This window comes from Rhineura floridana, chromosome 3 (assembly GCF_030035675.1).
Source record: "Rhineura floridana isolate rRhiFlo1 chromosome 3, rRhiFlo1.hap2, whole genome shotgun sequence".
NCBI classification, from domain to species: Eukaryota; Metazoa; Chordata; class Lepidosauria; order Squamata; family Rhineuridae; genus Rhineura; species Rhineura floridana.
Genome location: NC_084482.1, coordinates 36,931,585 through 36,953,612, shown reverse-complemented (window position 1 = coordinate 36,953,612; position 22,028 = coordinate 36,931,585). Strand labels below are relative to the sequence as shown.

General features: G+C 43.7%; 1 protein-coding gene across 1 annotated transcript in view; it reads right to left on the bottom strand.

Annotated features, from left to right (window-relative positions):
• The window catches only part of ANKFN1 (ankyrin repeat and fibronectin type III domain containing 1), a 275,663-nt gene that overhangs the window by 72,458 nt on the left and 181,177 nt on the right, over window positions 1-22,028 (bottom strand). The window contains exons 8-9 of the mRNA XM_061615322.1: window positions 21,855-21,945; window positions 9,723-9,830 (exon numbers count right to left, since the gene is read on the bottom strand). Of these exons, the coding sequence (XP_061471306.1) occupies window positions 9,723-9,830; window positions 21,855-21,945 (199 nt within the window). The remainder of the gene's footprint in view (window positions 1-9,722; window positions 9,831-21,854; window positions 21,946-22,028) is intronic.

The following is a 22,028-nucleotide window of genomic DNA, read 5'->3' as shown; positions in this document are numbered from 1 at the left end:
AGGGATTTAAATTGCAGGTCGTCCCCCTGCCTCAAACTCGTGGAGGGCTCTACCTGCAATCATGGTGATGCACAAGAGAGGGCAAAGGCTGGCAGCACGCCCATGCTTCCCTTCATGTGTTAATTTACACATTAGTAGAACAAATACCCCAATAGGGCAACAATTCCCTCTTCATCTTAACTATGGTTTCAAAGCCTGATCAAACCGTGGTTTCATTTGAAGGGTGCCTAAGAAAGAAATAAGTCTCTAATTTTAGCCCAGGAAAAAAACATGTTCCAGGTTTCAACACTCTGGAAAATACAGCCATGTTCCCAGCATTCCGACGTGCTATGTAGCAATGTTGCAGCACGTAAGAATGTTGATACTCTGCACATGAGCAGTTGTGGATTCCCCCCCCATTCCATTGCTACTGCAGTGTGAGAGCCTCTGACCTGCACCGACGTCTGTTCAGCATTCACACGACTCACTCAGCCTGCAGCAGCCCGGTGAAAAATGGGTGCACCTGCTGAGTAAGGCCGACGGCCGTCAGACCCAAAGAAGGTCATGAGAAAGGCTCCTGTATCCGCGCTAGCTCTGCCTCCGTCCCAACCTTGCCTTGGCACAGGCTGCTATCCGAAGTGAGAACCTGTGCCCTTTGCCAAATGAGGTAAGAGCCGGTTCTGCAGCTCACAGATCAAATTACTATTCAAACATTTTTAAGGATTAGCTTCGGACTCAGCCATTTAGTATTGTACTGGACAAGTGCCACTGAAAGAAAAGAAATGGTAAATATTACAATGTAAAGTTTTGACATTCTTTCTTACCTTAGGTCATCACAACGATATGTTTAACTACAAAGAATTGATTTGAAATGAATGATTAGAGAAGGGAGAAGGGACCAGAAAGAAGAAGCAACTCCCAAGATCTTAGATACATACAATGCCAGGCAATCTGTAACTGGAGTAACTTGGTTATGCTAGTTATGAAGACAAATGGATGACCTTGTTGCTTGTAATCATCAGTGTTCCCCCCTCCCCCCGGAGATTAAACTTCGGAAATCAAACATCTCTCCCCAGGGATACCGGCAATTACAAAGTAAATTCTAAAGCAACAGTAGATCTATTTGCAAAGCCTCTTAAACGCAGTCTGCATGCCAATGTTGTCAAGGTTTTCCTTGCAACATTCCCCGGGGAAGCTGGTCTATTTCAGTTAATGTAGCCCCACCAACTTCAGCCAGCACCTTCCTGCCTGTCTTTCTACTTACAGCCAGCCCAGGGGGTGGCCCTGGCTGTCCCATTTCTCCTCCTTAGTCTCAGTGTTGCTCTTGTAGTGGTCAGCAGGGTGGGATGGGAACAAAACTAGAATTAGTTGGCTCTGCCTCTCATTGGCTTTGGCTTCACCTACTGTTTGGGCTCACTGCATTCCACCCAACCAGCTCAAATGGCACCAGCCATCACCGAACATGCTTATTTACATTATTGCCTTCAAGGGCCAACTTTATATCAGTCGTAAATTGTGCAGGGAGCCCACACACTTGCAGCAGTTTCTCTGCTTCCGAAGTTACCCTCAGAACACATGAGAAGTGTGTGGACCAGGTGGCAAGGACATGGCAGAGTGGGTGGGGCCAAGAAGTACACCCCTGCTCTCCCCCAATTGTAACTGCGTGAAGGGCAATGCCCAAACAGAGCTGATATGACATGCTCCCATAAGAACGAACAGTCTCAAGTTCCTTGTATATAGGCAGGAAGGAGGGAGGGCTGGTTGGAGGGGTAAAGATCTAAAACCAGCTGGCACAATGAACCCAGGGCAGTGACAGAGAGTGCTGCTGGTAGGCTTTATAGGCCCAAAACATCTGTGCAATCCTATACATGTCTACTCAGAAGCAATCCCCCATTGAAACGAGTGAGTAATACTCCCAGGTAAGCATGTAGGATGGCAACCTATACTAGGGATGGAAATATCTGTCAATTTCGGTTCTCTCAGTTTTCTGATCTTTCCAATGTTAAATTCAGTTCTCTACATTTCTGCAACAATCTGCAAATGTTTTTTTTTTAAATGAAAATTCTCCACCATTTTAGTGCAAATTTCTCCAAATAAACACATTTTTGTAGGCTGTGTTGACAAAGGAACACATTTGTGCAAACTATTTCTCATCACATCATGCCTTTTTGCCTGTTATTTGCACTCATATATTCATTTTTTGCACACTTTCCCCAATATATGCATTTTTGTAAATATTGTTGAGTTGGCAAACTGCATCCCAAAATTCTAATAAATATGAATTTTGAAGGATGGCTGTTTTTCGGTTCTCATACTGTTTTGGAAAGTGCAAATTTGATGAATTCTGCTTGAAATGCAAACTGAATTGAAATTCTCACCCATCCCTAGCCTATACTACTGTGTCTGGCTATAAATACTAAGCAAGCAGATAGAGATTCAACGGAGCAAATTAAAAGAAGCTAAAGGATACCAAATAATATTCCAGTTTTTGAAAGCAAACAAGGCTTTTCTGCAGCCTGGCTCAGGCAATACACTAAGTAGGGAAGTAGATGAACAAAAATAAGTTGAAAATTATTTCAATATTGAGCCTGTATCTGTGGCAATCGATGATGAAGAAAAGGTGCTGAGTGCATTAACATGACTCCAGTCTAATGCTTTCAACAGGTAGTTGGGTAAAATTGTCATTAGCACCATCACATTCAGAAGGAGACTTACGAAGAGCAAGAGGGGGTAATGCTACAGGGTTTTTTAGGTCAGTGGGCACATTTGAAATTGTGAGGAAGTCCCATGGCGACAGTCAGAAAATGGCTGCCATGAGGACGTGACATAACACAAAAACTGGCTGCCAATTCAAAAACAGCAGAAAAAGAAAGTACTGTGGATCCATATCCCATCAACCCTCACCCTACCAAAGGGAAAAAGGGCACCTACTTCAACCATCACTACACTTGCTCATAGAGAAAAGCTCTTTGTACCTCGCCTCTGTTCAGAAATGAAGGGAGGCTAGGTGTCCAGTTCTGGCATTCAGTCAAGTGTCAGCATGTTTAAGGGGCCATGTGTGATGTAGGAGAGGTCAAACCAGTACCAACAGAAAGTGAGCGGAAAGAACAAATACTCTTGTGCATTGTTGGTGCAATGGTACCTGCAGGCACCACTTTGGCGACCCCCCCACCCCCCACTGCCCACGACAGTATCTGATTAATGTTTTCTCAAAGATCCTGGCTTGGGGTCTAAAAAACATACCTGATTCTATCTGTGAAAAATTTGTTTTATCTGACTTTTGAAGAAATGGCAGAGGTTAGCAAAGTCAGCGCCAGAAGATGGTGGCCTTAATCTTCCTGAATTTCTTCTGAAATGAAAGACTTCTAACAAATGACAAGAACAGTTAAGCCATTTAACCATTTTTGTCTATAGTGTGACCATGCAAGAGTAATTGATGGGGGTGGGTGGGATAATTTATGATTTTGTAATCAGAAAAGTCAGAAAAATAAAGTTTAAAATGAATTGGTCAATTTATAAAAACTTTGCAGCTTTGTTGGTCCATTGGAGTATCAAAACCAAAACACCAAGAGGATAATACCTCTGTTAGAACCAAACAAAAAATTACAAAGTAGTCAGCAAATAGGACTTTCCTTCAGGCTGATTATGAATGTTGAACAAAAATAGCCAGGGCTGTCTCTAGGTTTCTGGGGGACCTTGGGCACAGGCTGTCATTGGGATCATTGTCCCCTTGCATTCCTTCTCAAACCACACTCCTCCTCCCTCTTGGCCCCACCCCTTTCAAGTAAAACAAATCTTAACCTGGCTAATTCCCCCTTCCCCTTTAGACCCGTGTAAGCCCCCCACTGTCCCCTTCTAGATCTGGCTAGGCCATTTCTTTCCCACCTCCCTTTTACATCTGGCTAAGTCTCTAGGCTTCCCCCTTCCCCTTTAGACCTGGCTAAGTCTCCCCTCACTTTCCCCTCTCCCCTTTAGACTGGCCTGTCAGGACTGTTTTTCTGCAGCTTGCCTGAGCTGCTCCCTGCCATCTCCTCCCTCCTCCACTGCTGCAAAGTGCTGGGGAAGCTTCTCTGATAGGGGTGGGGAGGCGGGCTGCATTGACACCCCAGATGGGTGCCCCCCACAGCCTGGAGGAAAGGGATGCTGCACGGTACCAATGCTGAGGCCTCCCATGAACTTGCTCCACAGCTTGCACAGGCTACTGCCTGCTGCCACCCACTTTCTGCCCAGTCTTGCCTGCCTACCCTCCTTTGCATCACCACCATAGCCTGGAGGAAAGGAGATCTCGTGGTAGCAATGTTGAGGCCTCCCACAAAGCAGCTCTGTGGGTTGCTCAGGGCACTGCCCACCCGTTCACATTCCTAAAGCAGCTGGGCTGATGTGTGCTCACTTGCTTTCTTTCCCTGTCCTTCACACACACACACGGCTTTGAGCACAGCATGGCTGGACCACCACCTGCCACCTTGTCAGTCTCCTTCTTTCCATTGCTTGCTCACCTTCTTTCGCCATCCTTCCCTCCTTGGACTAGGGGTAGTGAGGGAACCCTCTGAGCTCCTGGGACCCCAGCCAGTGTCCCACCTGGCCCTCAGCTGGAGCTGGGCCTGAAAATAGCAACAGGGGTTGGGGTTGGGGCATGGTAGAAAAGCCCCAGTGTGGGCTGTGGTGTAACTTCAGAATTAAAATAGAAACTTTTCTTTCATGTTTCCTGAGATAGTATGTAAGGGATGAGAGACCATAGTATGTGTGCCAGGAGGGGGCCCGTGCCATGATTTTGGTCCCCAAAATGATGCTTGGTCACAGGGGTGTAGTGACAGAGGGGCAAATGAGAATGTTGCCCCCCAAATGATAATTCTGCCCCCCAAATGAAATTTTCCTTCACTCCCCAAAGTTCTAGCGTTGCAGTAACTTAAAACTTCAGTTGAGCTTTTAGAAATACAGTCTAGGCATCCAAAAAGGGGGGCAGGGCAAAGTTACCATAGGAATGTGAACACAGCAAATATAAGAGTTACAAGTGTGAATGAAGTGAACACAAATCTTGATGGATGGGGGAGGGAGGTGGCAAACCTAAGAGTTTGCAGTTGGAGGAAGGAAAGGCAGGAAGGATAGTATTGTTATGCACTGCAGAGCATCTCCCCCTTCCGTGTAGTGCTCAGCCAACCTCTGTAAGTGGTGGGTGTTATTAGTGCATCTGGTGGATGTGCCTAAGCTTTTGGGCCTAGACTGTGCAGCAGCCTAGCCTAGACCAGGGTAGGACCTGAGAATAAGCACAGAGGTGAATGAGCTGGCTCTCCAAGGAATGAGACCTTGCTAACTTAGCCCAGGCAAAGAGGAACTGGAATACTGGAATATGTGTGTGTGCATATCTGGAAGGCATTTCTTCCCTAGTTTGTTAAAAAAGTTGAAAAATATGTCCTTCCAATCCTTTCAAGATGGTTCCATTTCAAAATGCTTTTTAGGAGTATAACGTGGCTAGAGCCTTACTTGCAACAGTTTTAGATAAATAGGTAATGTGACATTTGCTACTAGAGCCATCAGAAGCAGTGTTAGCTGGCAGGCCCAGGGCCTTTCCGTAGAACAGAGATTGCGTGCTTGTACAGTTAATTCTAGCACCTGTAATTCAGACAGATGCATAGTTTCTATGTGATATGCTGTCAACCATTTCCCTATGAAAAGCGATGTTTATAGGTATTAATTTAATTTTTAAAGTGAAACCTCTCTTAATTGCTTTCCTTGCATGGCACAGAAGACCAGGGTAGTTAGTTCACGAGCTTCCTAAAACATTGGACCTATACAAGGAAGACTTTCCATGCATGTACATTTTGTATGCTGCAGGACTCACCTTTGGTGCATCTGCATCTACAGTTGTGTGTGAAAATTCATTCTCAACTTTGACACATGTGCTGATACCATACAGGCATTCAATGCTTCATCAGAAAAAAGCAAACTTAGTAATCTTGGCCTTTGAAAGTAACATATTTGAAGGCATTCAAACTCTGCAAGTTTGCAGAGAAATCACAGTGCATTAGACTTTATTAACAGTTCAGATCATTATGGTAGGATGATTTGCACAGTATAAATTTACTTCCTAGTCACTGTTACTTAGTGTTTAAATTGATTTGCTTTTCTTCATAAGTCATAATTCCTAATTAAATGCATGAATTGGGATTTATTTTGTCATTACCTATGAAACCTTTCCCCCCATATCCTCTTTCATAGTGACTGATGTGCTAACCCTTTCCCCCGCACAATTTTTGTCTCTGCCCCAGCCAGTGAAAATTGTTTCACTGCACTCCTGCTTGGACGGTGTACAGAACTAGAGTTCCTAGGGTCCTCTGAGGAGAGAAAATGAACACATTAAGCTAGTTTCTATAGTCTGTGGTGCAGGTATGTCTGAGTAGTGGATAGTGCAGTGGGGTGGAGAAGCTTACCTGACTTCCCAGCAGATGAGTCACTCCTGCTCACTGGGGTGGTGGTGGTGCAAGGGGGCAATGAGGTCAGCACAGTGCAGACATGCCAATGAAGCCAATGCAGTGCTCCTGCTGGTATGTTTGCACTATAGTGCCCTCCCTACTGCATCACCCTTTCCCCCTCTGTAAGCTGCAGTGACTCACCTGCCGGGAGGTCAGATAAGAGTCTCTGCCCCACCACACCATCTGCTACTGGTATGTCCCTTGGATTGCAAAATCAGGGAATTCTGTGTTGAAAGTTAAATTGAGCAGCAACACCACCTTGACTAGCCTGCTGCTCTCATTCAATGCAGAACTAAATGTTAAAAGACAAAACAGTAGGGATCCTCCCCATTGCTATATATGTTTTGTTATGTTAATACAGGAGCTGGAGGGATCTTTGCTTAGGGCGGACGTGTGCCCTACTTTAAGAGGACAGCCATCTGTTTTACGGGCTGTCCTGTCTAGTTTAAAGAACCATAAGAAGGGAAAGCAGAGGAGACCTTGAAGTTGTCCATCAACACTTAGCACTGGGAGAGCAGTCTAAGGAGGCACAAAGGTCACCAGGTCACAGTCTTCCTTGCTATGGTGAGATCTACTGTATTTCTGTTTAAATTATAGTCACTATTTCCAAGGGCTTATCCACACAGGAGCATAACTTCATGCTAAAGATGCTGTTTTTACCTCTGTTTTCTGTTTGCACCGTCTACAATAAGGACTCAACGCCAGCTGAAAACACGGTGTTTTCTAGTCACACTTGAGGGGAAGCATCAATTACACAGTTTCCTAAAGACCACACCCTCTAATTTAACATTTCCACTCCCTCTGTTTACCTGGCAACCGAGCATGCTCAGTTTGTTCTACCAGTAAGTTTCATTTAAAAACAAACAAACCAGAAGTGTGATTATTTGTATTTTCACTGGTACAATACAGCTGAAATACAAATCTTTGTTTGAGCAGTGTTATGCTGTTCTGCACAAGTTAGGGGAAAAAAGAAAGTAAATGTACCGTTTGGAGCAACATAAAAGAAGTTTGCAGAACGGGAGAGAGAAGTGGAAATCGAAAGAAGGGAGGAGGAGGGAGGAGGCGTGGAGAGGGGAACGATTGACACATCCACCTAAAAGCATCAGAGCAAAGTGTCTGCAAGCCCTAGAGATATGGAGTGAAGACTTTTTTCCTTCCCATTTCAGATTATCAGAGGATTGGGTTAGTACGGATTTACAGGGGGGAAACTATGTGATAGCTTCTGTTAACCAGTAACGTCATGTGAACCATGCAAATGAAAAGGAGATGCAAGTAGCACCAGACACACAATAAAACCCTGTGTAGATGAGCCCTAAATGTGCATCTATACATATGCACACATAGCACGCACAAATTTTATGCAAGTCTACATTCTATTGCCTCTTCTCTTTCTGTGTGTGTGTGATTCATTTCCTCCTTTTTGGTAGCATGTAAGGATGTCAGAGGATTCTGATCAAAATGGAAATGGGAAAAGGTGCCCAGAAAGGACTGCGGTCTCAGGCTGAAAAAGGTTCCCCACCCCTGCCTGAGTAAAGAGAATGCACACATTTCTCACCCAACCATTATCACTGCTTCTTTGTTATGTGGGATGAGCCCATTTTTCAGAATGCTGATTTTTACTCCAGAGATTGGTCTTCGTGCTCACATAACATTTCCACATATGCCTACCACAAAGAGTGCTTGTATCACTGCAACAGGGGCCAGAAAAGTATCATAAAGAGCACCAAAAAGAAGAATGCTCCACAGTAGGCTACTTTTGGGTGGGGGAGCGAAGCTAAGATCTGCCACATCCACTTTCAAAATGCCGTATAAGCCAGAAGGCTTACATGGACCCTAATTAGAGGGGGAATGCGTTTATTTTCATGCAACATCTCTTTTCCTTTTGAAAGGGCATTTTTGCATTGAGTGTATGTTGCCATAGTTACAAGAAAGGAGCATGCAGACCTTTGATAGTCTATTGTTGTATATTTGCACACAAAAGAATCAAAGGTTCCTTGTGCAGAATCTGCCAAAGAATCCGTTTTTCTTCAGTGAATTCAAGTCTCATCCAACCTGGGATTGAAATGACCAAGCCAGTTGTGTGTGTGGGAAGGACAATCCACTTTGTGTAATAACAATTTGATTTCTCCTTTTCTTAAAAAAATGGTGGGGGCAAGTTGCTTTGCCACAAAGCCATAATTTCAACAAGAGATTCTACTGGGGAGGGGATTATTATTATTATTTTAAATCATATTTCAAGAGCTCATAGAGAACATGGGCTTTTCAAGGTCTCTCAAGCTGCTTCCCTGGTTATCATGCTATCGGCGGCACAGTCTGTCTCCTGCAAATGAAGAACAGAGAACTTGCTGAGGTTTAAACTCTCTCTGCGTCTGGAGAAATGGGGGAGACTGCTTCATTGAAAATACAGCAGTTTTGTTTCTTCTGCACTCATTAGGGTGCCTCTTTTTCATTACAAGTTGGAATTGCTTCCTAGAGAATTTAAAGCACCTGCCTGTTGGCGCCAGCCAAGCTGTTTTCATTCCATCCAAACTATAACAGTGTAAGTTAAAAAACCACATCCGGCATCAGTAATGGGTGGAGCCAGACCCAGAAAAGTACCAAAAAGTACCCACCATTGAACCCTGATGGCATCTTCCCTGCTAGTGTGTGCATGTGGGGCATGATCTTCCCTGCACAAGAGCAAGCAGAATAGACGCTACAGCTAGGCATTAACTCACTTCAAACCTGCAGGAAGTGCTGTGGAAGTTAAAGCGAGTGGTTGCCCTGGGGGTTCCTGTCCACCTACCTCCATGATTGTGAGTAGCTGGCTGTGGATATGCAATAGTAAGGGAGCACTTTGTACAAGCTCAGGGGCAATGTCTTCTTTTTTTCACATGCCGTAGAGGCACAAAGCAGAGCCACTGGGCAGCCAAGGGCCCATCAAAACATGGTGCCAGCTCTGATATAGTCTATTATGTATACTTGCAAAGAAGTATCTAAACAATATGTAAACATTTTAATTGCTGTTAGTGCTTTCAAACAATGCACTGGGCAGGGAGACAGAGAGAGATAGGAATGCTTCGGCGAAAGCTTGTTTTCAAATGTTTGCCGTGTTGCTAGTTGTGGAGAGGCAAGAGCGAGATAGTCTACTAAAGTGATTCCAGATGGGCCAATATTAATATCTTTCTTTTTCCTGATGAATGAGAAGGTATGACCCAGATAGAAGGCTGCTAAAATTACAGGCGCCACTGAGACTTCGCCTGGTGCCCTACCACATGGATACTTTATCCTTACCTCGGCAACTGTAACTCTGACGAGACGCTCTAACCTGCTGCAGCAAACGCTCCAAAGCCTCAATCTGTCCCCTGTGCCTAGGCCCTCTGCCATCGTAGTCTTTCCAGTCTGTTGAACAAAAGAAATAAACAGAATGAAATGTAGCAGAGGAAAGAGAGCCACACGGAGAGTTTCTTGGCTCCAGAGAGAATTGGCCAGTAAGTCTGTTTTTACGTTTGCCCTTGATTGGAACACTGTGAACGAACATTTCCCTTGCAAATGGCTACTGCTGTTACTTTACTATCCTTTTAAAGATTTTTTTTTAAAAAAAACACACAGTAAAAGTTATGGCATATTGTATCATGCTCTTGCTTATCCTTGCAGCATAGTGTAAAAGTTATGAGCTGCGAATAGGGAAATCCCCAACTTTCCTTTCCCACTCAACTCTGAACTCAATGAGTTGTCTTAGGCAAGCCACTCTTTCTCTGCCTCAGTCTCATGTATGCAAATGGGAATAATAATGCCTGCCTATCTAACAGGCTTCTTATCCTGGAAACGATATTTGTGGAGAACTAACTATGTAAATACTAAGGGTGGGGAGAGACCACATTCTACTGGCCAAATTATGCAAATGGGAAACAGAGATAGGCAAATCCACTCATGTAATATAAAGGGGAGAAGGATTTCCCCTTCTTGATTCCACCAGACATCTTTGTTGATTGCCAGAGGTGGTTCACAGGGTAAAACCATCACCAGCCATGGTGTGGTGATAGCAGGCCTGGTGCCAGCGAGCAGCCAAACTGGGCTCTGGCGAAAGGCCCCTGTGGCCCAGAGGAGCCCCTCCTTAGGGTGGGAGGGTGAAGCTCCTGCTCAGTGATCTGCAGCAATGTTGGGTTGTGGAGCTCAGCGACTCGACACTGCTGCAGATCGCACAGCAGGAGCTCATGGGAGCTCCCAGGCACCCCCGCCAGTACAGGTGGCACATGGGTTAAATAAGTCCACCCGCCCAACCTACCTGTCACATCAGCATGCACGCCCCGTGCACTGCATGATGCACATGTCTGCCATCACCTAAGATGGTGGCAGGAGCATCCATAAGGGGTTGACACCCCTGCCACCATCTTGGGTAGGCGTGCATGCACAGCACACAGAGCATGCACACTGACACAACAAGTAACTGGGGCAGGTGGGCCTATTTAAGCCCAGTGCTGCCTGTATCGGGCAGGGGTCTTTGGCCTTATGACACTTCAGGCCCAGGGCAAGCTGGTGCCCAAGGGCTCAGTCATGCCTGGTGCTGGCCCTGGGTGATAGAGAGGAAGGGGCCTTCCCAACCTTTGCTTTCAGGGCTGCAAGACAGAGGTGAGGGTTGCTTCAGTGCATATGGCACCAAGCAGCTACACAATTATTGAGTGGATAGTTGTCCATGAATGTGGATGCAGGGTGATGATGTCATCATGGATGGCCATCTGTTCAGGAACTGCAAACCTGCACCATGTTGGCTGTGTTCCCTCTATCCCCCAGCATTGAATGGAAAGGCCAGGGAAACCCCTTCCCCCTCATGCATTTCCATGTCATGGGCATTGGCCTAATTTGTTCTAGAACAGTCACTGTTAGCTTGAAATGGAGCTTAGAATTGCCACAGATCTTACTGCATGATAATATATATATTTATTTATTTTGTAAGCTGCTTAAAAAAAAATCTCAGAGTGTTTGGTACATTTTGGGTGGGGGACTGTATCCATCCTTAGTCCTACTCAAACTAGACCCATTGAAATGAATGGATGTGACTAACTCTGAGTAAGACTAGTGTTGGATACAACCCTGTATTTTAACTCAGCAACCACTTGCCACCTGCAAACCTGCAGGGCATATCATGTTCCAATTCCAATGGTAAATGTTGGAAACATATCCAAGTAAAGGAGGCAAGGCATATGGTCTCATTCCCATGGCGTCCTAAACTACTGATAGTGGAGATTCATGCAATAAAAAATGGTCACTCTGTGCAAAGTTCCCTCACCCACCTGCATTAGGAACATAGGACGCTGCCTTATAATGAGTCAGACCATTGATCCATCCAGCTCAGCATTGTCCACACTGCCTGGCAGTGGCTCTCCAAGGCTTTTGACAGAAGACATTCCTTGCCTTAGCTGGAAACACTGGGGATGAAAACTGGGACCTTCTGAAGGCAAGGCAGATGCTCTACCAGTGAGCTACATTCCATGCGTAGTCCAATAAACCTCAGGTCTTGACACAACTACAGTCTGTGCTTCTCTGCTGTGTGAGCAGCAGCCAATTATATAGTAGTGCAGGAACAGGAACGCACAAGCCCTCTTCAGGCATTGTGCCTGAACAGGATCTGTATCTATATCTCTGTATCTAACCAAAGGACATAGAGGGTCTGCGGCTGTGCACAACAGCTCTGCTTTGAGTGGCAAGTTCTGAAGGGAGCTTGTAAACGTGTTCAGCTGAACATGTTTCCAGTCCTCCGTGACCGGGAACCCTGAAGGAGGGCTACAGTGTGACAATGTCAAGGCATGAACTAAGCTATATGTTATGGGGAAGGGGGAAGAGGAAAGCAAGCTGGAGCTGTCATTTTTGGCAACAGGCCCAAGCACTTGTCCCCATGCTTTCCACCTCAAGCCACGCTCTTCCTCCCTCTTGGCCCCACCTCTTTAAAGTAAAACAAATCTTGACCTGGCTAGGCCCCCTCACTTTCCCACCGCTTCTTTAGACCTGGCTAAGAAATAAAAGAAGCAACAAGCATGCTATTAAATATCATACATTACAGAGCTTGGAAAAGTTACTTTTTTGAACTACAACTCCCATCAGCCCTAGGCAACATGGCCACTGGATTAGGCTGATGGGAGCTGTAGTTCAAAAAAGTAACTTTTCCAAGCTCTGATGCATCTATCGCCGCGTAATACAGTTGCTACAACAGACGGAAAGATCATTAAGTGGTCCACCAATTCCATCAGCAGTTTTCAAGTGGTCCATGTGAAAAAAAAAGTTTGGGAACCACTGCTTCAGACTTAAATATGCAATCTGGCCCCTCATCCATGAGGGGACATTTCATGCGAATGAGACCTTCGCACATAGAAGCCAAAATGGCACCGTTGATTCTGCAGATAGAGTCCAGGTACTGATCATGCGATTCAGTCTTACGTATACGCTCCATTTGGTTGAGTCGTCCACAAGATGTGGTGTCAGCGTCCTGGCTCTATGTGTAGGGCTCGCTCAAACCTCTGAGTCATCTTCTGAAGTAGCTCCCAGTGCAGTGCCACAGTCAGAGTGTTGTTAGATCAGAGAGGCCTGGAATCAAACCTTTTCTCAGCCACAAAGGCGAAAGGGTGACTTTGAGTCAGTCACAATCTCAGCAAATCATGCCTCATAGGATTGTTTTGAGGATAAAGTGGGAGGAACCCTGAATTCTTTGGAGGAATGATGGGATAAAAACATACAATATTTTAAAATTGTTGTAACCAGCCCTGGGACCTCTGGGTGAAGGGCAGGTAATATTATTATCATTATTATTATTAACTTTATTTATACCCCGCCGTTTTTCCAAATTGGAACTCACGGCGGCTTCCAGATAAAAGACACATACAATTAAAAACCTATCAAAAATAAAAGCATATAATACATAAATGAGTAAGTATAAACAGATACAATTAAAAAATGAACTCTTGTTTAAAATAGCATTAAACTGTTTCTAATAATTAAAAAACATAATCATAAAATCAGAATAATTAAAAAATAAACTGGCAAGAACAATATAACATCCTTTTGGGCCTATCCTTGGCTGCCTACGGAATAGTAGTAGTAGTAGTAGTAGTAGTAGTAGTAGTAGTAGTAAAAAAAGGCTGGACCAGCCCCTTCCCTCACCTTCCCAGGGGCAGCTTAAGAAAGACCTGTGTGCCCTGAGGGAAGGCAGAAGTAAGGAAGCCCAAGCTAGGGAGATTGTGCCCTCAGCTCCTGAAAAGACCAGCCATCTTGAGAGGAACCTGATGTTTTATATTTTATGCCATTAATTTGTTTTAGTATTTTATAATTGTAAAAGTGCAGTGGGCACCATGGCAGAAAGGTGGTATATAAATACAATTAATAGCTAACTAACTAAATAATAATAAAATCCCCCACATGCCCAAGGACAGCTAATGTGAAGGGAGGGACAAGATATACTGCCCTGAGTTCCTTTGAGGAAGAGCAGCACACAGATGTAATCACAAACAGCTACTCTAAACTTTGCGTTGTCAGACTCCAAGCAAGCTTTCTAGCTGAACAGGGATTCGACCCAGGCATCCCTGGACAAAGTTTAACATTCTAGCCATTTTATCTCACACTATGCTTGGTAACCATATTGACAAGAGAAGGTATTGAGCCAAATGTCTCTTATTTCTGGGAGAATCTGCTGGCACCTTCTTGTTGAATACCACCAACTACTACTTGGATGTTAGATCGTAAGCCTGTCTTGCATTAATGGATTGTATGCAAGCCACTCTGGGGGCCTTTTTGGCTGAAGAGTGGGGTACAAATACAATAAATAAATAAAATAAAATGAACAATAGTCCAGCAACGCCCTCCATTCCCTGCTGACTCAGTCAACAACGGGAGAGTGAACGGTTTGTTCAAGTTTACGGCACTCATCATAGCATAAGAACATAAGAAGAGCCTGCTGGATGAGGCCAATGGCCCATCTAGTCAAGCATCCGGTTCTCACAGTGGCCAAACAGTGCCTCTCTCACTCTCTCTTGCGCTACGTTTGGTTGCTATTTTCACACTTCTTTTGATTTGAAAGAATAAAGCTAATAGCCCACCACAGCTCTGTAAATAGTAGCATGCTTCTGGCATGTTTGCTTATTGACAGACCCATCCGAAAGCCCGGCAGATTGGCTCTACTTAGCTGGCACGGGGTATGTGAATGTATTCAGAGCTACCAACTGGCTGACTGTTTGCAAATGGACCATGCAGTGTTAAGTTTACGTTGCAAGCTCACAAGCCAATATTCCATAGGAAGGGCCTGACATTCCAGGAAAATTAAACAGCCCTTTCCCCAGCACTCCTCCCGTTTGCTACTAACAAGGGACTCAAGATGACACCACAGCTAGTCTGTCTTTTCACATATCATCTGTTCTGAGTTGTGTAAAACATAATGTTGGTCCACAACCTTATCTGGATGAAAAACCTCATTATAAGCATTGGGAAGCTATTACAAAAATGGAGAGCTTTGCCAAGAAAAGTTGATGGATTTAAATACTGTATGAAAGCAGAAAATGTTTCTGTGAACTTACGATCCTAAGCATGAATGAATAAGTTTATATAATGAAATGAGAAAACAATTTCTCATTGCCATACATAACTAAAATACACTTTTCGTCATTTAAATAAAACAAATATAGCTTTTGACATATGATAGGCTATTTTCAGTATTTCATTCATTGTTGTATTTGCTGTTTTAAGACTGGTCTAAACACCTTTAACATGAAGAGGAAGCTGGAAATGGCTTTTGCTTAGTCGGTTTTCCACAATGGCCACCAACATGTAGTAGGTTGTTCTGTGCTTGATGCTTGGCAGTAGTTGAAAACTAGTGTGCAAACACTTCCTGGCAGGCATAAATATCACGTTGCATTACATTTTATGTTGGTGGCTTGGGAAAGCTGCATGGTAAAGCTGTTTCCAGCTTCTTAGAGTGATACAAGTAATGTGTAGACCAACAGCTAGCACTGAATGAGGAGAAAGCTAATTCTAGGAGAGGATCAGATTGTGCTGCTACCACATTTTAATGTTTCTTTTCAAGAGATATCAAAATGTACCAAAAAAGTTATGATTTTAAAAGAAAATACTTTGAGAAGTTTTTTTTTAAAAAAATGTTTATATATTTTTTGTGTTTATTTTTTGTTATGGCCACATAAATAAACAAACCAAACCTAACCAAACACCCTTGCTAGGAAGTAAGCCTTAATGGACAATGTACTAGTAATGCAAGAAACAAATTATTGGCTTCACAGAATTCGGTAAGTCTTTCTCCTGCTTCATTTCTATCTCCTAAGCCCCATTTCCCCACAATTCCTAGTTCTTCTCTGTTCCCTACTTTTGCATTCCAATCCCCCATGATTATCAGCACATCTTGTTTTGGTGTGTGATCAATTTGTTCCTGTACTTCTGTTTAAAATCTCTCCAATTCCTTTTTCTGCACTTGCCGCCGGATTTGGTTATGTTAATAGCTTTCCCATTAAATCTCATTGATATAACTTACTCAAACCTTGTGTTATAGCTCTTAAATGTTTTTGCTACATCACTTCTCTCTATTAAAGCAACCCTGTTTCTTCTTAATTTCTCATTTCCTGCATAAAATATTTTGTAGTTGCCTGATTGAAAATGTCCCATTGCCGTCCATTTTAATTCACTCACGTCAAGTATTGTAATGTTGATATGTTCCATTTCTTGCTTGACAGTTTTTAACCTGGTTCATGCTTCTCACATTCCTATTGTGTGCGTCATACAACTCTGGACTCTCCTTTTGTATCTGTGTGCATCAGATTCCTTTTGGCTTTGACCCAGCTGTGTCATTAGTCACAGCACTGCTCGTATTTGTCCTTTGTCCTTCCCCAGTAGCTCGGTGAGTGCCTTTTAACCCGGGGGTCTCATCTTCCAGCACTATCTCGTGTTGAATTTTGGATACTCTGTTCATAGGGTTTTCATGGTAAGAGGTATTCAGAGGTGGTTTACCATTGCCTTTCTCTGAGTTGGGATGCATCTTAGTCTGGTGTCTCAGCTTTGACCATTCTGCCATGGGTGCCCTGCTAGGAGCAGAGCTTGGAAAAGTTACTTTTTTGAACTACAATTCCCATCAGCCCCAGCCAGCATGGCCACTGGATTGGGCTGATGGGAGTTGTAGTTCAAAAAAGTAACTTTTCCAAGCTCTGGCTAGGAGTGTAGCCTTTTGGTCTAGACTCCTGACAGCATTGCTGTCAGCTTCTTCAACAATAGCATCTGTCATAAACCACCCTAGTTCTCAGAACTGGGAATTAGATGTAGGGTTGCATTCTTCCTTGGAGGTGCTCCTAGAGCCATTGCTGGAATTGAAGACTCAGGGGACTGCAATGACTAGGAGCACCTTTTACTAGTTTCAGCTGGTACACAAGCTACAAATGTTCCTGGATTGGGATAGCTTGACCACAGTGACTCACAGGATGGTGACCTCGACAATGGATAATATAATGTGCTGTGTGTTGGGCTTGGTTCAGAAACTGTGACCAGTGCAGAATGCTGTGGCTAGGCTGCTAACTGGTGCTCCCTATCACAAGAATAGGACACACCTCTCATGAAGAAACTGCATTGGTTGCCAATTTGCTATCAAGTGCTATTTACTATTGACTTACAATAAGGTGCTAAACAACTTGGGACCCAGTTACCTAAGATAGCACCTTTCCCATATTAACTTGCCTGTTTGCTAAGATCTTCAGAGGAGCCCTGCTTGGTGGTGCCACTACCTGCCTTTGATTCATCTGCCATCAGCCATGAAGAGGGCATTGTCTGCAGTGGCACCAATGTTATCGAACAGTCTCCTCTTGGAGATCCAGTGGGTACCTTCACTGATGTATTTCTGCAGGCAATTGAAAACTTATTTTTGGTCTCCTATATGATGTACACATTTCTTATGTAGTTTATTGTTTTAAGTAGTACTACAACACTTTGATATATTTTGTGAAAAGCAGCATAGAAATCTCTTAACAAATAAATACCAGAGGTTCTGCTAACAGTCTAAATTTTAACACGTTCAAGCCCAAGTTGTCAGAACCTGTTCTTACACAAACTCCACTGAAATGAATAGAGACCCCTTCATGCATATGTTTGCTATGCACTAATAGGCAAAAAACCTTGCAGTTTAAGAATGTACCTATAACCCACAGATACAACTATAGTGAATGCACCAGGGGAGCAGGAGATCTGACCTCCTCTCTGAGATATTGTACTGCCCTACAAATTTGTCAAAATGCAAACACAATTTGGGTTGGTCTTTCACAGTCCAACCCATTTCCTGTGTAGCTTGGAAGAATTTGGTAACATGTGCCTCTGAGCATATGGTGAGTGGTGGCCACTGAGCAGAGGGGAAGCCCCTTTCCTTTCCAAAAAGAAAACATTGTGAACAGTATCATTGCTTTTCTGAGTTTTCGCCACCTTTTTATTCTACAGCAGGCACAATTTAAACCCAAGCCACCCTGGCCACATCCATACCAGGCCTTTATTTCACTTTGGACAGTCATGGCTTCTCTCAAAGAATCCTGGGAAGTGTAGTTAGTGAAGGGTGCTGAGAGTTGCTAGGAGACACTCTGTTCCCCTCACAGACCTTCAATCAGATTGGCTGACTTATAAACCAGTCTGGCCACTGGAGCTCTGTCAGTGGAATAGGAGTCTCCTCTCAGCACCCTTCACAAACTACACTTCCCAGGATTCTCTGAGGGAAGCCATGACAGTCTCAAGTGAAATCGACTGATGTGTGGGTGTGGCCCCCTGATTAGCCAAGCCAAGCAGCTGTGAGTCTGGCATTTAGAACACTGACAGTTGGTTCTTAGCATGCCAGACACTATCATTCAGTTCAATGCAAAAAAAATTAAATTAATTAAAAATCAGCCAGGCATTTTTTTTTAACTTTTAAACTGCAGAAGATGAAGGCCAGAGTATGGAGCAAGGTCAGTAATAGGATTACAGGTACTCTGTGAACATGGCTGATTTTTAATGAATTTCAACAGATTATGAGAACTCAGAGAAAAAAGTCCCAAAGGGGTCTGGTTTTTTCTCTCTCTCTTTTTAGACTTTGAACTCTATATTCTCTCTGACTGTTTTGTGTATCGCCATGAAAATTTAGAGGGTTGTTAAGTAAGCATTTCTGAGTTCAGGACTATATGTTTTGTAAGGTTTTGTTTTGAAATGAGCTTATGGGAAGCCTCAGAATGGCATGGGGGTATTTTCAATTTAACATTGCGGAATGTGAAAAATCCATGCTGGCTGTAGTATATGCTATTGTTGTGGCTGTATACTACAGAGATAATTTTCATGTAGATTGTACTCAACAGGGGGCCAGCTTCAGCACAAGCAGTGCTTTTGGTAGCTATGGGTACAAGGATCTCCAGTGATATTTCAGACTCCGGTCCCCCAAATGTTCCACCCACCAGCTCACCACTGTTCTTCTTTCCCATGTTTCTTAGACAATGATCCAGTAGGCCTTTACAGAGTTGTCATCACTAGTTAGCGGCTGCCCATGCTACAGAAACATCAACTGGCTTAATTGGCCAGCTGCAGGCATGTCTGGAGGATACTCCACCAGGGACCCCCAGATTGGCTCTGCTGGTGCATCTGTGCAGCCCCTCCTTTGCCACCTCCCTGCTCCACCTTCTCTTGATAAGCTATAGTGAAGCTGGTTTTGGAAGGGCAGCTTTGCTGCACTACAGCAGATTAAACTGCCTGGAGCTCTACACCGATACCAACTCCATAGCAGAGGCAGCTTTGATTCCTGACTGAAAGCTTACTTGGATTTCCCAGGGGCTTGCTAGATAGTCCAGCAGCCAATCAGGCTGATTTACATCCAACAAATGGGGCTGAGGCACAGGGAAACAAACTGGGCCTGAACATTTCAGCCCAGGGGCTCTTTCTTGACAAGCAGTGAGCATCCAAGGCAGACTTACAACACAAGGTTACTCATTCGTTTTTCTCCTTCCCACCTGTGTCAAAACATGCTGAATGTTAAATTCTCTGCTGGATAGGCAGAATGCACACTGACCAACCCACAATGTCGGATAAGAAACCCTTTGAAGTGAATGGAACAGTGAAACCTGGAGCAGAGTTGGGACCCAAAGCTGTGTTGCCCCGTCCTTCTCAAACACAATGGAATTGCTTTCATGGCATCTGAGCAGCATGTGTTGCAGAACATTTATGAGAAACAAACATTTCTCAATTATCAAGTGTCAATGCAGCTCCTTTCCTTTGTTCTTGTTAGCCTCTCAAGCGTATGAAATTATTCTAATATCCTAATGAAAGCAGAAAATAATATGATAAAATGAACACATTATAGCACAGTAATCTGTATGGAGCCAGCATGGGGAGAGTCAATTTTAGCAGGGATTTTTATTACATTGAAAAATGACTAAACATAGGAAGCTATTATGTCAGGGCAAGAAAGAAAGATTGCCCATGCAAAAATGAAGAGCCCCAAAGCAGTTTGCTTATATTTTGATTTTTTTCCCCCAAGTGGCATTTGGAATGCTATGAAATACTGTTAATGAATGGATTGCAAACATGTAAAATTTAGTATGCATGCAATGCTTCTCTGTGCATTGTAGAATTGGTTTTCAGCTTCTAACCTTGTCTGGTTCAGATGATTGTATTTCAGCTTAACAAATCATGAATGAGCCTTTGGCCCACGTGTAGCCCCTTTGTAAGAGCTGCAATTAAACCAGGAACTCTTTAATTAACCATATATTCTCATTTTGTTTGACCTGGGAGATGATTATTAACACCTTTGGAACAAACCAGGATCCACCCTGGGTTCCTACTAGAAAGAAGAGTGGGATTTAAATGTAATCAATAAATAAACTTCAAACCATGGTTTGGGGTTCTGGCTTGTTCCAAAGCTGGTAAACACAGCTGCCCAGTTCAGATGAAATGGAAAATGATGGTTAATCAGAGGCTTCATGGTTTTAATGGTGATTCATATGAAGGGAGGAGCAAAGGATCTGCATGCATAGACAAAAGGCTTGTTCATATCTCAACTTGTTAAGCCAAGACCCAGAGCCTGCAGGAGGAAGGGGAACACCACCATCCAGGGTAGGAGAGCCGTTTGCTGCTGCTGCTGCCTATCTGCCTGCCTGCCTGCCTGCCTGCCTGCCTGCTTGCTTGCTTGCTGCTCGGCTACCACCACCACCACCACCACCACCACCACCCTCTCCTTGTTGGACTTCTGTTTGGCAGGTGCCATGCCTTGCAGGACCAGGCCCCAGGTACTCAGCCAGCTGTTGCTGATTTTTTACACATGTTCCTTCTCTGGAGAGGATACATAAGCTGGCTGGCTGAGGTGGCTCCTGCTTTACCTGCCTTTTTGTGGGCCTTGAGTCATGTGCCTGGGAGAGAGGACTCAGAGCCAAGTGGGGAGATTTGAGGGGCCCCCAATTAGTGTGGTGATGGGTAGAGGGAGATATGGCGTTGTGAGGAGGACTTGCCAGGAAAGAGGAACGCGGCCCAGGCATTTTAGCATGTGTTTGTTTGTAAAAGTTGTGTTTTTAAATTTGTATATTTGTTTTAATGTTTTTAGTTACTGTAAACCGCCCAGAGAGCTTTGGCTATGGGGTGGTATATAAGTACAATAAATAAATTAATAAGATATGACCAGACCACCTGAACTGGCTCACAGCATGGCACATTTTGTTAATGTTTTTGAAGTTTTTGGTTTAACCTCTTATTTTTTTTCATATCCAGCTAAAATGAACTCTAAGTACGTGGAATTGCATCTAATCTATTCGTATTAATCCCATTACCCTCACCTCTTGCTTTCCTCCTCAACCTACACTCCCTCTGTTGTTTGTACTGTTGAAATTTAGATCTCAAGCTCCTTGAGATCTCAGTAGCAAGTGCTCTTTTTTTCTGTCAACTGTACAAGTGAAAGGGCCATGTTTATCAATGGCATCGCATACATAAATGAATCAATAAATAATCTTATACACAACATGGTATGAGAAGAACAATGGCTCAGTGTTAGAACATTTGCTTTGCACACAGACTGTCACAAGTTCAATCCCAGGCATCTCCAGATAGGGCTGGGAAAGACTGTGTGAAAACCTGGAGAGCCTCTTTCAATCAATATAGGCAGTCATGAGCTAGATGGACCAATGTTTTGACTCGGTGTAAGACAGATTCCTATTTTTCTGTGCAGTGGTTTGAATGATCACACTTTTCACAGGTAGCCAAACACAAGAGTAATTGGAAGGCTTAGAGCACATAGATTAACTTGTTCTCTAAAGATGTATTTTTTCCCCTGCTATGGTCATTTTATCTTGACCAAGCTAACTTTTCACAACTCACTTTAAAAAATAATGAGAGAGTGAATGCTGGTCAAATAATACGAACAGTCAATGTTGAAAGAGATGAAAACCTTTGACCTACTAGAAGGAGAAGTGCAGAGAGGTGTGGAAGTCTGAGGCTGCCCCCAGCCTTTCATGTTATAAGCATAAACTCGGACATAATAACTGCGGCCCTGTAATAACGAAATAAAACAGAAGATCCCAAGTTTATGAGCACAGCCAAAATTAGTGTCCCAAAGTCATGCAGCTAACCTCT